A 23,018-nucleotide genomic window follows, 5' to 3' on the forward strand; every position below is an offset into this window, starting at 1 on the left:
CCGAAATATCGGAGATTAATCTCAAAAGCATAAGTGCCTTTATTAAATCTTCCGTGTGGGTTTTTTGCAATTCAAACAAAGAATTTCATTAATGCACTTTTTATTGCTTGAATGCAAATGTGTTTTTTTTTGTGTCCAGTCATTTCTATCTACTGGTTCTATTCTCCTAAATTTATAAATTACAATAAAGACAATTTTCTTTGTTGCTTTTATTTTGAAATTCTCATAGGTTTATTTTTCGGTGGAAAAGAGGAAATGGAGCTGAGTCTTTGAACTCCATGACATCAGAAAGTGGCTGAATTTCTTTCGTCTTTTTACATGACTCTCATATAAATAAAGAGAATCTTTGTTAATATTTCGAAGTACAATGTGGGCAAAAACTTCATACACCTCTTCGGATAATTGTGCTTTTAATTTAATTATATAAATTAATTTGCTAATTAGACTCCAAATTTAGATTGGGTTAATCAATAAGCCTATTTATGTAATTAAGGTAAACATTTCTTCTTAATTATATCCAGTGTCTAGCAGTAAATGAGAAACCGCTTTCTTGGCTTCTTCTTTTAACGCTGACTATCAGATACCCGTTACTCAGCTAAAGGGACTAACAGGAAATGGAGATATGCAAGCAGCAAAGCGAGATTGAAATGCGCCACCTACCGGCGGAAGACACATCTAAGCGTTATGGGCGTTAGAGTGGGCGTGGCAAATTTTTTTTTTGGATAAATCGATAGGTATTGACGAGACCAATACATTTCAGTTAAAATTTTTTATCTAGCATGAAAATTGTGGGCGTCACAGGCTTGGGCGGCTTGTGGGCGTTAAAGTGGGCGTGGTAAACTTTTTTTTGGGTCAATCGATAGGTATTGATGAGAACAAAACAATACAATACAACAAATTTGTATTCTAGCATCAAAACTGTAGGAGCCACAGTTTTGGGCGGTTTGTGGGCGTTAGAGTGGGCGTGGCACTCTGCTGAAACAAACTTGCACTGCGTAAGAACCTCGGGTATCTGCACGCCAAATCTTAATAGCCTAGGTCTTATAGTTTCCGAGATCTCCGCGTTCATCCGGACAGACAAACGGGCATGGCTAGATCGACTAGACTATTGATCCTGATCAAGAATATATAGACTTTATGGGGTCGAAAACGCTTCCTTCTGCCTGTTACATACTTTCCGACGAATCTAGTATACCCTTTTACTCTACGAGTAAGGGGTATAACAAGGAAGATCGCTCTAGTCGAGTACCTCGAAAGGGTATAAAAATATCAGATTATCAACATGAATCACTAAAAATTTGAATCACTTTAAAACTACGATGTAGTTAAAGGAGACTTGAAACACCTAGAAAAAACTATATTGACCCAACTTTCAAAAACTTCCTGCCACAATTTAAAAAACAGTCAACCACATTATGCACCCAATATAGCGAAGTATTCGGACTAGAAACTGAATCGATTACTAGAAATAATTTCTATAAACAAAAATTGAGATTGAAGGATGAATAACCTATATACGTAAAAAATTATAGAAATCCTCATAGTGAAAAAATCGAAATTCAAAAGCAAGTCCAAAGCTCATTAACGGCAAAATAGTAGAACCCTTTGTATCTCCTTATAATAGACCACGTTCATAAGTACACAGAAAGAAAAATTAATGTGATATGATGGTCATGATGAAATCCAGTATAATAATTTCAAATGTACATTGTAGTAGATTGCATATTCAAAATACCAAATTGATATTATTGTTAATTTTAAAATTTTTTAAAATAAGGAAGAACGCTGTAGTCGAGTACCTCGACTATCAGATACCCGTTGCTCAGCTAAATAGAGATATGCAAGTAGCAAAGCGGGATTAAAATGAGCCACCTACCGGCGGTATACAGATTTAGAGTGGGCGGGAGGTTCGATAAGAAACTGTGTTGGGAAACGAAGAAACCCGGCAAGCCGGGCTTACATGCGGCCGCAAGGGCGGAAGCTCGCTCTCATTCTCGAATGGCAGCCAAGGCGATCAGACCTAGGAGCGGACTACAACCCGGAGTGGTACAGCGGCACGAGCGTCGGCACGCCGGATCCAAGGAGTAAGTGGGACGGACAATAGCGATCAGACTGAGTGCGAGTAGGTGTAGTAGTAGTAGTAGTACTAGCGCATAATAAAGACAAGCGAGAATGAAGAAATATGTGTCCGTGTGAATTTGTGCATTTTTCGGGAACCCACGTGCAGTGATTTGTGCCGGTCGGGAATCGTGTTGCGCCAGAGCTGCTTACTCAGTGCAAACGACCCCCCGATCGCCCACAAGGAGCATAGGAAAGGATCGCCTCTGGCCACCCTCTCCTGGGAGCCCCGCCCCAATTACGGTTTAGGTAGGCGCGAGCCACGTGCAGTGATTTGTGCCGGTCGGGAATCGTGTTGCGCCAGAGCTGCTTACTCAGTGCAAACGACCACCCGATCGCCCACAAGGAGCATAGGAAAGGATCGCCTCTGGCCACCCTCTCCTGGGAGCCCCGCCCCAATTACGGTTTAGGTTGGCGCGAGCCACGTGCAGTGATTTGTGCCGGTCGGGAATCGTGTTGCGCCAGAGCTGCTTACTCAGTGCAAACGACCACCCGATCGCCCACAAGGAGCATAGGAAAGGATCGCCTCTGGCCACCCTCTCCTGGGAGCCCCTCCCCAATTACGGTTTAGGTAGGCGCAAGCCACGTGCAGTGATTTGTGCCGGTCGGGAATCGTGTTGCGCCAGAGCTGCTTACTCAGTGCAAACGACCACCCGATCGCCCACAAGGAGCATAGGAAAGGATCGCATCTGGCCACCCTCTTCTGGGAACCCCGCCCCAAATACGGTTTAGGTAGTCGCGAGCCACGTGCAGTGATCTGTGCCGGTCGGGAATCGGGTTGCGCCAGAGAAGCTTACTCAGTGCAAACGACCACTCGATCGACCACAGGGAGCACAGGGAAGGGTCGCCTCCGGCCATCCTCCCCTCGGATCCCTACCCCCCTACCCCAGTAGCTTGTGAGTCGCACATCCAGGGGGAACGGCCACGCCGTCCAGTTTTGTTGGTATTTTCTCAGGGATCGGCTACGCCGCTCGTTTCGTTAGTATTTTCGCCGGGAGCAGCCCCGCCCTCCACTATACCTTTCGGGTGCCGTGTTGCGCTAGAGCTGCTTACTCGGTGCAACGCGGATACTCTGGCCTCCTTTCCCCACAAATCCCCGCGGCAACTCCCCGTCCAGTTTCGTACCAACACTTTTCTACAAATTTAACTGTAGAGGACCCTGGCCGGACTGAGTTTTATCCCAGCCCATGAAAAAGGTCCTTACAGTTTGGCGCCCGAACAGGGACGGATAAGGACGACTAGATATCCTTCAGGAGAGTTGGGTTTTTACCACCAACCGCATGGCCTAAAGACCCATGTCCAGTAGACGAGATTTAGAGAAAGATAGGAGACCGCAGGAATAGTTAGAGTAGGGGATCCCGTAACGCTGCGCCCGCCAATGCCAACCCACTCCCGGAGCGCCACATAGCCACGTGGTCTCCCACGAAGCCGTCAAGCGCATACCGCGCCCCGAGCAGCGCCAACAGAGCGGCCCAGCAGCGCCCAACAAGCGTCCAGCGATCGGCGTCAGTGCACCACCAGCGGCACCCACCCACGTGCCCACCAGGTGCCCACAGAGCGCCACCAGCAGCGCCGACAGCGCCGGACACGTGGTCACCAGCCACACAACGAGCGTCACCAGGAGCGCGCAACGAGCGGCCCCGCGCCCTCCGCAGCGTTCAGCGCCCATCGGGCGGCGTCATTTGCACCACCAGCAGCACCCACCGAGTGCCTACCAAGTGCCCACCGAGCGCCACCAGTAGCGCCCACAGCAGCGCCCATCAGCAGCGCCCAGCCGCGCCCTCAGCAGCGCCAACCGCGCCGGATACGTGGTCACTAGCCAAGCTACGAGCGCCACCAGGAGCGCCCAACGATCAGCGCCGCCGCTCACCAGCCGCACTCACCGAGCGCCAACGGGAGCGCTAGCCGCAACCACATCGGTCAGCCAGTGCCGCACGTCAGCAGCACCTGCCGTGCGCCCAGCGCCCAGTCACGCCACTAGGAGCGCTCACCAAGTGATCCCCAGCAGAGCCATCGGCAGCGCCACCGCGCGTATGCCCAGTGTCTCGGGAAAGAAAACGTCAGAGGACGCAGAATCAAAGCCAGATCCGACAGCTGTCGGACTGGAAGAGGACAGGTTTTTCACCGCATCCGGGGGTGATTCCACGACCGCAAACATGGGGGTCAGGTGGATCGCCTACCGCCGGAAGGACGAGCTGCAGGCTCTGCTAAAAGAGTTTGGACTTGACCCGAACGGCCAAGTAGACGAACTACGACCACGATTGGCATCCTTCATCGGAGGAGGAGACCACAGCCCGGCTCTACGAGAGCGCTTTGCCGCACTGGAGGCAATATACCCGGAAGCACCCACCCAGAGGACGTCCACCAGTCGGACCACCTCACCGATGCCCGGAATTGAGGATCACACGCTTCCCGTGCCCTGCTTAGGGAACCTACGGAAAAGCCCTGGACGGAAGATGGGCGGCTGGGTTGGCGGCCGGTATCTCCCGGCCGCCAACCCAGCCGCCCATCTTCCGCACAGCCCTATATCCGCGGCAGTGTTCGCCGAGAAACTGCGAGGATGGGGCGTACTTTTTGACGGACAGTCAGACCCCGTTCATTTTATAGAACGCATCGAGGAAGGTGCCACTGCCTACAATGTGAGAACGAGTGACATACCGAGGGCCGTCATTGGACTTCTCTCAGGCCGCGCCGAAGGCTGGTACCGGGCATACCAAATGCACACCGAGCCATGGGAAACTTTCCGGAGAGAGTTTCTGGAGTTTTTCTTGCCACCGCGGTACTACCAGAGCCTAGAAGATGCCATCCGGACCAGGCAACAACAAGTGGGCGAGCCCTTCAAAATATACGTAGTGGAATTACGCCTGATGATGCAACGCGCCAAGTACTCACTAGGCCAGGAGCTCGAGCGGATCTACGAGAATTTGATGCCGGAGTACCAGCTTTTCATACGGCGACATGAGTTCTCCTCACTAGAGGGGCTTACCCAACTGGCAACTGCGTTCGAAATCGCACGGGATCGAGACCCCGTTCGACATGCAGCCCTAATTCCAACCGCAAGCTGGAATTCCGGCAGGGAGAGCAGCGGAAGACCCACACCTCGACTCCAGAACTTTCTCGCTCCCACGCCCTCTGGACCCAGGAGGCCGGCGATATCCAACGGGATGATCGCCCAGGAAGCGGAACCACCGGTTGACGTCGGCCGAGCTTGTCACCGCTGCGGAGAAATTGGACACTTCACACGAGAATGCCGAAACCCACCGCTGATGTACTGCTGGGACTGTGGGAAACGAAGCATCCGTACCATCGACTGCTGCCGCCGGACGGAAAACGGCCAGGGTCGCCGCCCACGTCGGGAGCCCGCGGTGACCCACTCGGTGCTCCCCCATCACTAGATTCCCCACTCCGCCTGGCGGGGGGGCGAATTGTTGCCAATGTTACCATCGAGGGACAACCTTTCTCGGCAACAATTGACACAGGAGCCTCGCGAAGCTTTGTCAGCGAAGCGATCGCCAAGCGCTTAGACTCAGGAAGAAACAGCAGAGAAGTCCGCTCCCGCATCTCTCTGGCGGATGGATCCCAGAAAGAGGTGACCAAGGCCCTCCGGGCGCAAGTCGGCTTAAACGACCGACAGATCGGGCTGACGCTACTAGACCTGCCAACGATCCTGGATGAAGTGATCTTGGGCATCGACTTTCTTTGCGCCATCAGCGCAACTCTAATCTGCGGGCAAGTCTGCTTGCAACTAGCCCCACCTGCCACCCGGAAGGTAGAACCAACCCAGATACGCGGGAGACTCCTACGGCCGCAACCGCGCAATCCCCAAGCATACCCGGTACGCCGCAATCATCGCAAGGCACCGAAGGGGGGACCAAAACAGTTCCAAAGCCTGCTCCGAGGACTCACATAAAGCCAAACGCGCCTGTGCGGAAGACAAGTCCTGACCCCTCGGGACCCCCGTTGTCAAGGAACCCGTCAGGCGACACCGCGGGAACCTGCATAACCACGGATAACAGGTACGGCCTACAACCGCAGGCGGACGCCGCCACGGCAAGGGAGAAGAACCCGTTTCGACGCCCCTCCACGAGCGCCCTGTTGGCCACCACAACGGTGGAAACTCACACGCGCAAACCAGCCACCTCACCTGGGCCTGGGGAACCACAACGGAAAATCGGTGTATATCAGCTGCCAGCCCAGTCGGACGCAGCCAGCGCACGGAAGCACAACCCGTTCCGGAGCAACTGTCCCCACGGACACCTGGCCACTGTAGCGGAGAACCCAACCAGGCTACAGGTGACCGAAGAACCTCACGCCGAGGAAACCGCCCACTTTCTGCAGGAGGAGCTACAGCTTTTCGACGAGCTAAGCGGGCCAACGGAGATCGCCGAGCATACCATCACTCTCCGGGAGAATAAGCCACTAAAGCAGCGGTATTATCCAAAGAACCCCGCTATGCAGAGCATAATCAATCAGCAGTTGGACGAGCTATTACGAGACGACCGAATCGAGCCCTCCCGTAGCCCGCACAGTGCCCCGCTGGTGCTCGTGCGGAAGAAGACAGGGGATATGCGGATGTGCGTCGACTATCGACAACTCAACGCACATTCCATACCCGATGCGTACCCACTCCCACGAATCAACCACATATTGGAGCGGCTACGGAACGCCCGGTTCATCTCAACGCTGGATCTTAAGAATGGATACTGGCAGATCCCTATGGCGGAAGGAAGCCGCGAATGCACGGCTTTTACCGTCCCTGGGCGTGGACTCTTCCACTGGAAAGTCATGCCCTTTGGCCTGCATTCTGCCCCAGCAACGTTCCAGCGAGCCCTTGACAGCGTCATCGGGCCGGATATGGAACCCCACGCCTTTGCCTACTTGGATGACATCATCGTCATCGGGGCGACGTGGGAGGAACATGCCAGGAATCTCAGGGAAGTCTTCCGACGACTGCGGGAAGCAAAGTTTCGGCTGAATCAAGGCAAGTGCAAGTTTTTCCAGAAAAAGCTGGTATACTTAGGCCACTTGATCAGCGAAGAAGGCATCAGGACGGACCCAGATAAGATAGCTGCTATCCAGGGACTACGCCCGCCAACCAACGTCAAGGAACTCCGTCGCCATTTGGGCATCGCATCTTGGCATCGACGCTTCGTCCAGGATTTCGCCTCCATCGTTCAGCCCATGTCCCGACTCCTCAGGAAGGGGGTCAAGTGGAGCTGGGAGGAGCCCCAACAGCAGGCATTCGAGACACTCAAAGCCAGACTAACGGCCGCACCGGTACTGGCCTGCCCAAATTTTGAATACAAGTTCCAGCTTCAGACGGATGCAAGTGATACAGGACTTGGAGCAGTCCTCACTCAGAGCATCGATGGAGAGGAGAAGGTCATCGCCTACGTAAGTCGACGCCTCGAGCGAGCCGAGGAAAACTACTCCACTACCGAAAAGGAGTGCCTCGCCATAGTTTGGGCCACGCGGAAGCTACGCTGCTACTTGGAGGGCTACCAGTTTGACGTGATTACGGATCACCTCGCTCTCAAGTGGTTGAACTCGATTGAAAACCCCACGGGCCGTATAGCCCGGTGGGCTCTGGAGCTGCAACAATACCAGTTTACCGTCCTCTATCGGAAGGGCAAATACAACGTTGTCTCCGACGCCCTCTCTCGACAACCCCTAGGGATGCTTCAGCTGCTCGCGGAACACGGAACTCAGTGCAAATGGATCCGGAGGATGCAAGAAGAAGTCCAGAGGCGCCCCGAAAAGTTTCCAGATTACACTCTGGATCACGGACAGCTGTATCGACACATCGGACACACCTCAGACGTGGGAAACAGCAACCCATGGAAGCTTTGCGTGCCTCGGGAGCAGAGACAACGAGTGCTGGAGGAACGCCACGACCACCCTTCTGCTGGTCACCTGGGCATCCGGAAGACTCGCAGACGGATTGCCCAACGATATTTCTGGCCGGGATTACATCGAGACGTGCGGTACGTCACCAGCTGCTTGGTTTGCCAACAATACAAGGTGAGTCAACGCAAACCGGCGGGCAAAATGCTCACCCGCCATCCCACGGAGCCATTTGCGCTCGTCGGAGCCGACTTCGTTGGACCTCTTCCTCGGACCCGACGAGGGAATACCATGCTGCTCGTATTTATAGATGTCTTTTCCAAAGGGGTCGAGATCATACCCCTAAAGAAGGCCACAGCCGCCCAACTGGAGTTTGGATTTCGGGAAAGGATAATATCCCGCTTTGGAGCACCCAGGACTTTGATCTGCGACAACGGCACGCAGTTCACCAGCCGCGGTTTCAAGACATTCTGTCGCACTAACGGCATTAAACTGGAATACACAGCTCCCTATTCCCCGCAGCAGAACCCCACCGAACGGGCAAACCGGACCATCAAGACAATGATAGCCCAGTACGTGGACCAGGATCACCGGACATGGGATCAGCTACTGCCAGAGATCTCGCTGGCCATAAACACGAGCATCTCAGATAGCACCGGTTTCAGCCCCGCCTATCTGGTGCAGGGTAGGGAACCCAGATTGCCAGGGGCCCTCTTTGATGTGGTCACGCCTGGTCTACACCCGTTGGACCCCACTGAGCGAGCTAAACGACTTCAGGAAGCTTTCCGCACTGCGCTGGAAACCAACCAGATGGCTTCTCAGGAACAAGGCCGCCACTACAATTTGCGACGTCGCGAGTGGAGACCTCAGCTCGGATCACAGGTTATGGTCCGCCTCCACCACCTGTCAAAGGCCAGCGAAGGCTTTAACGCGAAGCTTGCTCCTAAGTACTCGGGGCCATTTAAGGTGCTGAAGTTCCTCTCCCCGAATATCGTCAGGATACAACATATGGAAAACAGGAAGAGGCGAACAGCAGGAGTAGGCGACCTGAAGGAGTACCACCAACGCAGTGACCAACTAGGGGACCCGGAAGAAGCCACCGGAGAGAGCGCGTGCCCAACATAAGGGAGTCGACGAATGTACCCAAAGCATCGTAGTAATAACTTTAGTAGAAAACTAGGTTAAGCTGAGAGTTGTACCCACTAGATAAGTCGATCCTCGCACTCAGGCAGGGCCAGTAAGGAACGTAGGCCTAGGCTAATATTCTAGCAATTTACAGATCGGAACTACAACAACAGGATGGAGGCCCAGTGGATCGTCGCCCCAGTCGGCTGGAGGGTAGACACCCACCAGCGACGACTGCCTACAGCCCTAGTCGCATCCATCCAGGAGCAGGATCGACGGAGGGTGCGCTACCTGCGCCAGATCGAGGGTCATCGGTTCCGAGTCACCATCACCGCCGGGCGGGAGGTGATCGTTTCCCTCCGCCATAATCACGCCGAAGAAAGGAGGGGGTGTGAGGATGCGTGAAACACACCCTCCACATTTCGCCATTTCTATTCTTTCTGCCACGAAGGCATACAATTGGAGATTACGCCACGAAGGCAATTTATATAAGTTCAAACTAGAAGCTAAGCTTATCCGATTTAAATATTGCGCGCACCAGGGCTGGAAAACCACCCAGTGTTGGTCGACCGAGGGCCAACAGCTGATAGTGCCGATAGCGATAGGCGGGAGGTTCGATAAGAAACTGTGTTGGGAAACGAAGAAACCCGGCAAGCCGGGCTTACATGCGGCCGCAAGGGCGGAAGCTCGCTCTCATTCTCGAATGGCAGCCAAGGCGATCAGACCTAGGAGCGGACTACAACCCGGAGTGGTACAGCGGCACGAGCGTCGGCACGCCGGATCCAAGGAGTAAGTGGGACGGACAATAGCGATCAGACTGAGTGCGAGTAGGTGTAGTAGTAGTAGTAGTACTAGCGCATAATAAAGACAAGCGAGAATGAAGAAATATGTGTCCGTGTGAATTTGTGCATTTTTCGGGAACCCACGTGCAGTGATTTGTGCCGGTCGGGAATCGTGTTGCGCAAGAGCTTCTTACTCAGTGCAAACGACCCCCCGATCGCCCACAAGGAGCATAGGAAAGGATCGCCTCTGGCCACCCTCTCCTGGGAGCCCCGCCCCAATTACGGTTTAGGTAGGCGCGAGCCACGTGCAGTGATTTGTGCCGGTCGGGAATCGTGTTGCGCCAGAGCTGCTTACTCAGTGCAAACGACCACCCGATCACCCACAAGGAGCATAGGAAAGGATCGCCTCTGGCCACCCTCTCCTGGGAGCCCCGCCCCAATTACGGTTTAGGTAGGCGCGAGCCACGTGCAGTGATTTGTGCCGGTCGGGAATCGTGTTGCGCCAGAGCTGCTTACTCAGTGCAAACGACCACCCGATCGCCCACAAGGAGCATAGGAAAGGATCGCATCTGGCCACCCTCTCCTGGGAGCCCCGCCCCAATTACGGTTTAGGTAGGCGCGAGCCACGTGCAGTGATTTGTGCCGGTCGGGAATCGTGTTGCGCCAGAGCTGCTTACTCAGTGCAAACGACCACCCGATCGCCCACAAGGAGCATAGGAAAGGATCGCATCTGGCCACCCTCTTCTGGGAACCCCGCCCCAAATACGGTTTAGGTAGTCGCGAGCCACGTGCAGTGATCTGTGCCGGTCGGGAATCGGGTTGCGCCAGAGAAGCTTACTCAGTGCAAACGACCACTCGATCGACCACAGGGAGCACAGGGAAGGGTCGCCTCAAGCCATCCTCCCATCGGATCCCTACCCCCCTACCCCAGTAGCTTGTGAGTCGCACATCCAGGGGGAACGGCCACGCCGTCCAGTTTTGTTGGTATTTTCTCAGGGATCGGCTACGCCGCTCGTTTCGTTAGTATTTTCGCCGGGAGCAGCCCCGCCCTCCACTATACCTTTCGGGTGCCGTGTTGCGCTAGAGCTGCTTACTCGGTGCAACGCGGATACTCTGGCCTCCTTTCCCCACAAATCCCCGCGGCAACTCCCCGTCCAGTTTCGTCCCAACACTTTTCTACAAATTTAACTGTAGAGGACCCTGGCCGGACTGAGTTTTATCCCAGCCCATGAAAAAGGTCCTTACAAAGTAAATCTGCTGCGCACAATTTAAATGGCTTGCTTCCCTTTCAATAACTCAAACAGAATGAACCAAGTCTTCCTCTTACCCCTTTACTTGATTTATTTTGTTTTCTCTTTGCAGTTGGCGCGTGCCACTGGTTCTATACCCTTTCTAAAGCAAAAAATATCCGACTACATAATTTTTACTTTGCGTAAAAAATACAAAATGAATTTTTTAAAAATGGTACTATTAAAATGCTTTAAATTTCTATAACTTTACTAAAAAACAAGGAAGAACGCTATAGTCGAGTACCTCGACTATCAGATACCCGTTACTCAAAGGGAAATGGAGATATGCAAGCAGCAAAGCGAGATTAAAATGCGCCACCTAACGGCGGTAGACAGATTGAAGCGTTATGGGCGTTAGAGTGGGTGTGGCAAATTTGTTTTTGGATCAATCGATAGGTATTGACGACACCAATACATTTCAGTTAAAATTTTTTATCTAGCATGCAAATTGTGGGCGTCACAGGTTTTCGCGGTTTGTGGGCGTTTAAGTGGGCGTAGCAAACTTTTTTTTAGGTCAATCGATAGGTATTGATGAGAACAATACATTTCAGTTAAAATTTTCTTTCTAGCATCAAAACTGTAGGAGTTACAGTTTTGGGCGGTTTGTGGGCGTTAGAGTGGGCGTGACAGTCTACTGAAACAAACTTGCGCTGCGTAAGAAGCTCAGGAATCTGTACGCCAAATCTCAATAGCCTAGCTCTCATAGTTTCCGAGATCTCAGCGTTCATCCGGACAGACAGACGGACAGACGGACAGACGGACATGGCTAGATTGACTCGGCTAGTGATCCTGATCAAGAATATATATACTTTATGGGGTCGGAAACGCTTCTTTCAGCCTGTTACATACTTTCCGACGAATCTAGTATACCCTTTTACTCTACGAGTAACGGGTATAATTATATTGTAATATTAATGTATAATACGTAAGCATAATATTAAAATTAAATTGAATTTACTTAATTTTACTATAATCAAATAATTTACTTTTATAAAACAATATTAGTTGTTTTTTTCGATATACAAGAATGCTCCTAAAATGTTAGGGCATTCACATGTCGCTGCGCCACGAAAATTTTTCCGCCGAAACATTAGTTGCTAGCCGAACATAACAGAGAGACTCAAAAGAAATAACGAACCTCCGAATATCTGCCTAAAATGTTAGGGCATTCACATGTCGCTGCGCCACCAAAATTTTTACACCGAAACATTAGGTGCTAGCCGAACATAACAGAGAGACTCAAAAGAAATAACGGACCTGTCGAAATTTGTCTCTGAGAGCGCCGATTATAAAACAAAGAAAGAGAGGGAAGCTCCGAATATCTGCCTCTCTTTGTTGCACGATCGTTTTTGTAGGCAGTCTTCTACGCTGCGCTGACTTTTCTGCTGACGTCAACAGCGGCACAACGTTTTAGGCACAAAAAAAAAACAAAAAAGCTTTTTGCCTTGAGCCATGTCACAGCGTCCCTACTGCAGAACTGAAGGGATATGTATGTTTATTTATGTTGTTTGTATGTTTAATCAATGCCTTTGATTGTAAACAAAATAGCCAGTTCACTCCAATCGCCCAAGGAGTTGAGAAAAGCAATGACGTCAGACGTCAGTCAGACAATTTACATATGTATACATCATTTTATTTCTGCATGTTTGTATGTAAATATTTGCAAACTGAATTAAGCAGCGACCAGAACTTTTTCAAACAAATCTATTTGACCAAACATTTTCATAAACAACTAACGCAAACATTTAAACTGAAGAATACTTATTCTGTTGAATATTTAGCAGTAGTAGGGAAATTAGCATATTTATAGCCCCCGGCCCCCCCTCCCCCCTCATTAACGTATGCGGGTTCTGGGACAATTAGCATAATCCAATAATTTAACTGATTTTAATGGGCTTTGAAGTCATAAAAATGTCACGATCATGTCTATAAAGAGTAAAATTAATTGCCCCCATCGCCCCCACATCCCCACGTGACAATATTGATCACGTATCCTTCCCCTCATTATGTGCAATTAATAGTCAGGTGAAAAACGTGTACGTCAGAAAGGTCGCACAACCATAGTATCCAAAGGTTGTTATCTTAGAGGAACATATCCGATCATGTTGGGGAAAGGTGTGACAACGTACCCTTTTGCCTCATTATCACAGTTGTTGCTGTGCACGTGTGAAAGGTCGCACACCCAAAGTATTCATAGATGGTTATCTTAAAGGAACATGTCCGATCATGTTGGGGAATAATGTTTCCTATGATTGTAAAACTAATTTAGAAATCATTTTTGTTTCCGCCCCAGAACGTGTAACTTGTCTAAGATTCTCTCCTTTCCACAAATGGGTCATAAACATATCATAAAAGGGATTCAAGCCAGAGCTACCCGAACATAAAAGGGACACATGCACAACTCTAAAGGCGCACGCTCATTGACAAGATCATGGGCCTCACGCCAACGATCACACGGCTGACTGCTAGCTCTAATACGTTGCCAAGTAGTTGACAGATCTAACTCAATATTTTCCATTTTCCGTACCTGTAATTTTAACTCGAAATAAAAGGTCAGAAGTTTATTTTGTAGCATAATAATATATTTATTCATTTATTTTGGTATTGCGAACATGTTTTATTATATATTTCCAACGCTTCCCGCGTATGGCTTCCGCAGCTGTCCCGGTGACCATTCGGATCGCGTCCAGCGTTGACTTTCCTTTCCGGAAACCAAACTGGGCGGTGCACATATGTATGTATGTTCGTGTGTTTGTGACCAAATGCACGATAACGACAGCGAAACAAAGCGTTTGTTTAAACTGTATTAAACAATCGCGAGACCGAGATGCAGACTCCGATAAAAACTATATCACTTCGGGGTCACCAAATGTTTATGGGGAAGACAACAAATATGCCACCCTTATAGTTATAATTAATAAACCACGAATAGGTTATATTAAAATGTATAGCGTTTATTCGGAGCGGCAGACGGACTGTGTAAAAGCTCGGCTCCAAGAACTTCATATAGACATTTGCAGGCTTACAAATTATTTGCTGAATAGATAAGCGACAGCTTTGGTGGTATAAGAAAGAAGGCGACAAAGATAAACAGAGAGCGCTGCAGGTGCCGTCGTACACCTATGCGCGCATGACCAGGGGCTGGCGATCTGCACCGAACAGTGGTTCTATTAAAAAACTATTATTCAAGTTCGAATCTTTTTCGAATACAATTCCAATTTCCTTTAGAACAAAATTATTATTATTATCAAAGAAACCTTGAACATCAATCGAAACAGTGTCTTTCAACATTTTTCTAATGTTAAATAACTCGTTATACTTGTCCGTTTAATGGGTTATATTAAACTAAACGGTCATGTATGAGGAGACAGTAAGCTTTGGTATTTTCATGACTTGGTGTCTTCATTTCTATTGAAGTTCTCTCATCAATAAGACCAGTTTTCACTGATTCGTTTTGAAATGAAAGATCATCCACAATAATAGGGGTCTTCAATTTAAATTCATTTGGGGTCAAAAATGGTTGTGATTCACGATTATAGTAACTAGATTGAAATCTTGTATATATTTCATATAGGTGAGCATACTAATTCTTACTAAAATCAACATTCAGATTATCATATGGATATGACTCAGAATTCAAGTGAACTTTCAAGTTTGATAAGTTATTTGTGATAAGTTCTCCATTTAGTGTAAATCCAATTATGGCAAATCTTGGTTTTTCGCGGTTAGCCGACAATTTCACATTCCAGCTGTGTTGACTTCCATACCCCAATTTGGGGTTAACATATGAATCCCAACTCCGGAATGCGATTGGTAGGCTTACACCACTTTTAATAATATCGAACATCTTAATTTTTGCCAAATCGCTCAGAGTTACATGGGGAATTTTACAGATTTTATTCGTAATTTCCAACTAAAAAGTGTGTTCATTTCTGGTTTGTTCAAACACATCACCAAGATTCTTAGTTAGCATCAACACTAGTTCACGCTTACAATTTAACAAAACTTTTTTATAATCCTCAGCCAATCCCAACAAATTTTTTAATGGTACAGAAAAATTTTAATTGGGGATCCCGTAGAAATTTCGTCTCCACTGCTCCATCCAGAATTTAATAGGTATTGACTTTGAAGATTATCCAGAGATATACAATTTTTTAGGGTATTAGCCATACCGACATAGACTTGACACGTTGGACTCGTTGTATTTAGTTGTTACCTAGCAGTATTTTGATGGTTACTTTCTTTTTTGTCTTGCTTTTGGATGGTTACTATCTGTATAGTATCTGTAAAGTACTTGGATTTACATGATAACTAAATGTTAACAAGTATTATGAGTCGCTATAGTCTCCTATTAAGAACTATCAAAGTACTCATAATTAATTATATTTTATGTATATTTGTATATAATTAATTTTCTTACTTCAGCCCTCTGTAAGAAACATGTCGCTTATTAATCTTCGTTCCAAGCGTAGATTTTCGCTTGGTTCCCATAGATAGATGTAAAATAGTTCTCACAATGTAATCTTTCTCAGATGCTGAACTAGTTTTAAAGCATTCATTTGTTCCATCCCATAATAATATTGTAACATATTTCGAAGGCATCATTAGCTAGCATAGAAGCGCCTATCAATTTAATTTTTGATTGAAGTTTATGATAGAGGTGTTGGGACCTGGTAATATCGGTTTTTGTTGTCAACTATTTTTCTAGTTCTAGTTTTCTAATTCTATTCTATTTGTATACTATTTGTATGAGTAAGGCATCATTGTCTAAGATTCTGAATAAGTTTAATAAACTCTTTAATTACAATACTGATTAGCTGGTTACTATATATTTAGTAGATGTATACAAGTTGTTTAGTATCTGGTTTCTATATGTTTAATAGATGTATACAAGTTGTTTACTAGATGTATACAAGTTGTTTACTAGCTGTTTAGTATCTGGTTACTATATATTTAGTAGATGTATACAAGTTGTTTAGTTCTGGTTACAATATATTTAGTAGATGCATGCAAGTTGTTTAGTATCTGGTTTCTATATGTTTAGTAGATGTATACAAGTTGTTTACTAGATGTATACAAGTTGTTTACTAGCTGTTTAGTATCTGGTTTCTATATGTTTAGTAGATGTATACAAGTTGTTTAGTAGATGTATACAAGTTGTTTACTAGCTGTTTAGTATCTGGTTTATATATCTTTAAAATCTGTTTACTTGATGTTTACTATTTATTATTAGCTGGTTACTAGTTGCTATTAACGTCTACGAGCTTTTATAGTCTTTTGTTAAGAATGATCAAAAAATCTTGATCACTAGACGACTTTCAATGTGAAGTAAAAACTTACACTCTGATTTTCAACGTGTTTGCTATGTACGTAAGAAAGAACGCAAAGCCAAAATAGCTCAAGATTGACATATAAATCTTAGAGGAACATGTTCGATTATGTTGGGGGAAGATGTATCCTGTGATTGTAAAACTAATTAAGATATAAATTGTTCACAAGTTGTCTAAAAGCTGTGTAGAAGCTGCTTTGATAAACAATTTTGATTCATAATTACAGATATTAAGAATATATAATAATATCATCCACTTTAACTAGTATATTATTATTATTTATTTATTGTTTTAGGCTTCCTAACGCTACAAGTTTTAAAACTTATAAATTACAGCGCTAGACAAAATTGGTTCTTAAATCTAATAACATACATTGTTACATTTATTGTTGAACATTTAGATAAATATAAATGAAGTTAAATCGAAATTAAAAAACTAAGGAAAAGGTTTTGGTGATAAGTCGCAATGTTAAAATAGGATAATATACCTTATAGTAGACTAGAACTGCTATTTTTTAGGTGTGAGAAGTTTTGTCTTAAATAGTGTTGCGCTCCTAGTTTCTTTTATGTAGTTGGGAAGCTCGTTCCACGTTCTAATCGCATTTATAAAAAATTGTCTATTTGAAAGCAGAAACCTGTGTCGGATGCAGATAATATTCTTTGTTCTTGTAGATCTGGAAAATTGTAATTTTTCAAATAAGTACGATGGCTCCCTGGTGTATATAACTTTGTGTAAAAAGATTATTGTTCTACTTTTCATATAATCTGCCAAGCTTATATCAAATATCTTGTAAGAAAATTGAGTTACATGGTCAGATCTATGCAAATTAAATATAAAACGCGCAATACTGTTGTATGCTATTTTCAGCTTATGTTGACTTGCTACATCACAATTTGCATAGATCTCTAGACCATAAAAGAGTGTGGGTATTATACAAGACTTGGCAATTAGAAGACGCACACTAACAGGTAAGGAACATTTAACTAGTGACAAGGATCTTATTAGTCCGTATGTTTTGCCTACAGCTTTGTTTACGTGGTCATTCCAGTTCAAGGTTCTATTAAATGTGATACCCAAATTATTGGCGGTTTCCACGTACTCAATTGGTGTTTTGTTAATCATCAAGGGGAACAGTTCAATATTGCATAATTTCTTCTTAAAAATGATTAAGCACTTTGATTTCAATGGATTGATGGCTAGACCGTTGTTTTTTGCCCATTCATTTACTCTTCCAAGCTCCATTCTACAAATATCTAAACACTCACTAATTCTGTTTAAGGGACGACTAACATACATCTGAACATCATCAGCATATAAATGGACATTACATTTCGACAGCACAGAAGGAAGATCATTTATATAAAGTGGTCCAAGAACCGAACCCTGGGGTACACCACGCTTCAGATAGGCAAACGAAGAACAAATATTTGACGATACAACATATTGACGACGATTTTTAAGATACGAACACAAAAGTTTGACGGCAGTATTGGAGAAGCACAGGATATCATGATTCACTGTGTCGAACGCTTTGCTGTAGTCCAGCAATAGTAAGAAGGTGACATACGAGTTGTCCGTCTGTTGTCGTATATCTTCGGTTATTTTTAAGATGGCTGAAGTTCAGCTACGATTTTTTCTAAATCCAGATTGATGGTCATTTAAGAGGCTATTGACAGATATAAAATTATTTATTTGTGATGCGACAATATTTTCAAACAACTTCGAGAGGTACGGAAGAATAGATATCGGCCGATATTCTTTGTTTGATTTTGGTATTGGGATAATTTTGGCGGTTTTCCAGCAATCAGGGAACGTAGACGTGGTAAGAGCCGTGTTAAATGTGTGCGTAAGGTATGGGATAAGTTTAGGAAGTAGAATTTTTATAAATTTAGGATGAATATCGTCAGGTCCAATTGCGTTAGACTTAATTTTAAGAATATTATCTAAAACATCACATTGGCCAACACACATAAATCTAAACCTAGTATCACAGATGTTTTCAGGTACTGAATTCAGGTACGTGTTGGTTGTGACCTCTGGAACTTGGCATTCTGCTAATTTAAGGTTGAGTTCATCTATGTCAACATCTAGTTCCTGTGATGTCTTTTGTTTACCTATCCCTAGAGTTTTAATCTGTTTCCATGTTTGACTCGAAGAGGTTGAGTTTTTAAATTTTTGGCTAAAAAAGTTTGATTTTGCAGAGTCGATTAGTTTGGTAACCGTTTTTCTCAGAGATACAAACATGCTGTGGTGTTGCGGTGTTTTGTATCTTTTCCACTTCTGGTATGCTTCATTTCGTTTTATAATTGCCAATTTTATATTATTAGTAAACCATGGTTTTTCGGACGGTCGAATTGTTTTACTTTTAACTGGGACAAAACTATCGTATAAGTGGCTAATATTATGTTGTAGAAGTTTAAGTTGACGATCGACTGTTGGAAGACTGTAAATATTGTTCCTAACACACAGGTCAAATGATTCGTTCAACAGTATGTAATTAATATTATTATAGGTCAGGTATATAAGGTCATGTTTTGAAAAGGACGGAACGATTAGCTGATCATACAAACATATTTTATTAACATCACTCACAAAAAACAAATCTAATAATGTGTTACGTGTTCTGCTGAAGTGGGTTGGAAATGAAAGATTCACTGGTTTCAGACCTAGCGATTCCATGTTGCTGGTAAGGTGAGATTCCCTCAGAATATCACTATTAAGATCGCCTGCAAGGATTACATCAGTGAAGTTTACTGTAATGTCTGTCAGAGTATTTATTAAATCATCATAGTTTGTGTTGCAATGCGGACGATAAATGCAGCCAATTAACAGATTTTTCTCAATAATCGGGTTTTGTATTTCAAGAAAAATATATTCTATTGCACTGTTTATTGTGTGTTGGCAAATAATTTTGGCTTTTAATTTTGTGTTTACATATATAGCAACTCCTCCCCCATGACTAACACGATCCGAACGGTACACATTATATCCATCACACGATATAGCACATCACATAGACTCTGGACAAACCATGTTTCAGACACGCATATAACATCAATATCCGAATTTTCTTTCCAATTTTCTTTGGCAGGCTTTGGGCATTTATATTACAAATCTTGAGACCAGGTCTCTGCTTTGCCACGATGCACAGAAGGGCACGACTATTTGCTGTTGAATTATTAAGGTTTTCTTCCATTGTGAATAGTTTTAAATTTCAAAATAAAAAAATAAGGACTGCACACCAGGCAAAAAATTAGGCAGACTACTAAATTAACAATGCGACTGATCCTAAACATATGAATAACAAGAGATAAAGATATTAAACTAATTGGAAATCCTAATATAGAGATAAAAAATATTTTAATTACGAAATGAATTATTCTCTAAAGCGGCATCTCTGCTTGAGTTGATTTCGCCCACATCACTACTCAGATCAGAAAGCTCATTGGAGCTTTGCACGTAGTAAGCCTCTCCTCCGTCTATAGGCTTAACAAATTCGTCTCCACGGCGAGTAAAGACGGCCGCTACGCGCTTTTGTTTTTTGAGGCGCATGGCATGCTTAAAAATTTCGTAATTTGTTTTCGTTAATTGTTCGTTTAAGTATATAAATGCCGGCGAGTCAAAACCGATCAGCTGTAAGCTCAGCTGCGATTTGGTTGTTTGTCGGTGCTCTCCAATCGCCCGCAGCAGCACAGCTTTTTCGCGCACGTGATCCATTTTTATTATTATTATTGGGTCAACAAGTGAGTTTCTTTTGCGCGGTCGGACTCGAAAAATAGACCTAACTCGCGGAGGAGGCGTCAGGTGTAGTGAGAAACAAAGTCGATTGAAAAGGGTGTTTAAATTTTCGCCCTCGACGTGCGGTACACCATGCCAGCGCTGGTTGCATGCAACATCCGCGACCTCCTGTGCATTGCACTTTGCTGCCAGTTGAGCATCCAGTTCACACACTTGTTGTTTCAGTGTATTCACCACTTTTGCCTCGGTTTCCAGCTCTCGCACTCGTTTCGTAAGGTTGTGTATTTCGGTGTTCATTGCATCGAATTTAGCCTGTAGAGTGTTGAGAAAGCGGGCCTCGCTCTCTCGATACTCTCTACCCAGTGACTCCCTTTGCTCCGCAAATTTATCGTCGATCAGCTGCAACAGTTCCATGTTGATTTCCTTCCGTTGACTCGTGAATTTTGCATCAAATTGTTGCAGCAATTGTGTGTCCGACGTGCGAGCTACCTTGATTTCGGTACTCGACTTTTCACTCCTTAGTCGCTTTGATGCACTCATACTGTTGTTGTTCTGATCAATTTTGAGTTTGAGTGATTTGTGTAATTGTATAAGTTATTGATTTGAGTGTGTTTTCGGTAGTTTTCAGTCTTTGTGCACTGCAGTATATGTGTGTGAATGTTTCCTTTCTTTTATCTTTACACTTTCGACCAAAAGAAATGTGTTTTAAGTGTTTTTAAACAAACGTATGGAGATTACACGCACGATATGAACGCTAAATAATCATAGACCACAGGCGGCTTATAGTCCGATAGAAATTGTTAATGTTTCTAGATTTTATAGACTTTTTGAGCAACTGTTTCGGGAGCTCTGCAAAAACGCGACTTTCCTTTTGCTACTCGAAGTTTGCATTTTGTTAAAATAAAACTTTTCCATTTTTCATATTCTTTCATCTTATGTAGGTATAATAAATGTAATCTTAACTACGATAGCTAGCTTTACATCCCATAACTATAGTTATTAGCTACAATAAAATGTCTAGAAAGAACAAAATATATGAATGTCAAAAAACGATTTAAAACTAACTATAATTGGGAAAGTAATTGAAATCGCTTCGGCGTAATACAGTAAAAAACAAAAAACTCTGTGATTATCCCATTTTCTATCACCATAACAAATGTGTATACCCACACCTAAATGACCAATTGTATTCTTTGTCCAAAAATGTCTGTGACTTTCACTTATAAATTTGTCACCGATAATTTAAATCTCATTAAGCAAGCCATCCATTGCTAACCGTACCATAACCCCAGAGTCAAGTTGGTTACCTACAACAAACATAGGTGGTGGTGTAAAGGATTGCTAAAATGCCTCGACGCAGGCGCAAATGTCATAAAAAATGATCATAAAAATATAATTAGGAAAGCATTTTTTACTTGCGAACCATTTATAACTGATACCAACAACACAAATAGATATGTTACAAAGGATTTGCTTCAATGCCTCGACGCAGGCGTAAAGGTCAAGGTATTGGAAAAAAATTCATGGAATATTATCCCTTCATAAAAGAGGTCATAAAATATATAATTAGGAAAGTATTTATACCCGTTACTCGTAGAGTAAAAGGGTATACTAGATTCGTCGGAAAGTATGTAACAGGCAGAAGGAAGCGTTTCCGACCCCATAAAGTATATATATTCTTGATCAGGATCACTAGCCGAGTCGATCTAGCCATGTCCGTCTGTCCGTCTGTCCGTCTGTCCGGATGAACGCTGAGATCTCGGAAACTATGGGAGCTAGGCTATTGAGATTTGGCGTGCAGATTCCTGAGCTTCCTACGCAGCGCAAGTTTGTTTCAGTAGACTGCCACGCCCACTCTAACGCCCACAAACCGCCCAAAACTGTGGCTCCTACAGTTTTGATGCTAGATAGAAAATTTTAACTGAAATGTAATGTTCTCATCAATACCTATCGATTGACCCAAAGAAAAGTTTGCCACGCCCACTTTAACGCCCACAAACCGCAAAACCCTGTGACGCCCACAATTTTCATGCTAGATAAAAAATTTTAACTGAAATGTATTGGTCTCGTCAATACCTATCTGTACGCCAAGTCTCAATAGCCTCTCATAGTTTCCGAGATCTCAGCGTTCATCCGGACAGACAGACGGACAGGTGGACAGACGGACATGGCTAGATCGACTCGGCTAGTGATCCTGATCAAGAATATATATACTTTGTGGGGTCGGAAACGCTTCCTTCTGCCTGTTACATACTTTCCGACGAATCTAGTATACCCTTTTACTCTACGAGTAACGGGTATAAAAATATATATTAATTCAATACTTTGATTTTTCCATCAAAATGCTTGACAAATCTAGTTGTTTGATATTCTCTAACTAATTCAGTAATATGTTTTCAAGTGCCTATTTAATTTACCAAAAACAGTATTAGTCTTCTCTCATAAAATTGATCTTTTGGATCCCTCTAATTCCCCACCGGTGAAATATATGTTCCTCATATTTAATAATGATGGTTTGTCATCGATGGGTACTTGTAATTCATATTTAAGATACTTACATCCTTCTCTAACTAATATCCTTTAGCCATCATGTAAACAGGTTTAGAATTGTATTGCGTGCTTCAACCCCTAGCCACACCCACCACCACTGTAACAGATTTCACTTTTCCAATGGCTGCCCCAGCTCCCTAAACTGTACATTTCTTTTGATTTTCTCTTTTCCTTTCTAAGCAATGTACACAATTTTTAAACTGGTTCTGACCTCCCGCTTTAATGGCATCCTCTACTTTATT

At 44.9% G+C, this 23,018-nt stretch overlaps 2 protein-coding genes across 3 annotated transcripts in view; both read left to right on the top strand.

The window, feature by feature from the left end:
• Positions 1–23,018, top strand: part of WDY (WD repeat-containing protein WDY) — a 411,740-nt gene that overhangs the window by 190,603 nt on the left and 198,119 nt on the right. The gene's annotated exons all lie outside the window — the stretch shown is intronic.
• LOC136117439 (uncharacterized) lies at positions 1,909–10,015 on the top strand. The gene is made up of 2 exons (XM_070998880.1): positions 1,909–2,084; positions 9,242–10,015. Exons 1-2 carry the CDS (start codon positions 1,961–1,963, stop codon positions 9,490–9,492), a joined length of 375 nt encoding a protein of 124 aa, XP_070854981.1. The 5' UTR covers positions 1,909–1,960; the 3' UTR covers positions 9,493–10,015.

This window comes from Drosophila suzukii, unplaced genomic scaffold (assembly GCF_043229965.1).
Source record: "Drosophila suzukii unplaced genomic scaffold, CBGP_Dsuzu_IsoJpt1.0 scf_11, whole genome shotgun sequence".
Taxonomy (NCBI): Eukaryota; Metazoa; Arthropoda; class Insecta; order Diptera; family Drosophilidae; genus Drosophila; species Drosophila suzukii.

Bases quoted from the DNA above. Each gene is read 5' to 3' on its own strand.
- LOC136117439 (XM_070998880.1), top strand. From the start codon at position 1,961: ATGCGGCCGCAAGGGCGGAAGCTCGCTCTCATTCTCGAATGGCAGCCA. The intron at 2,085-9,241 runs GTAAGTGGGACG...AGCAATTTACAG, and splicing joins CGGCACGCCGGATCCAAGGA to ATCGGAACTACAACAACAGG.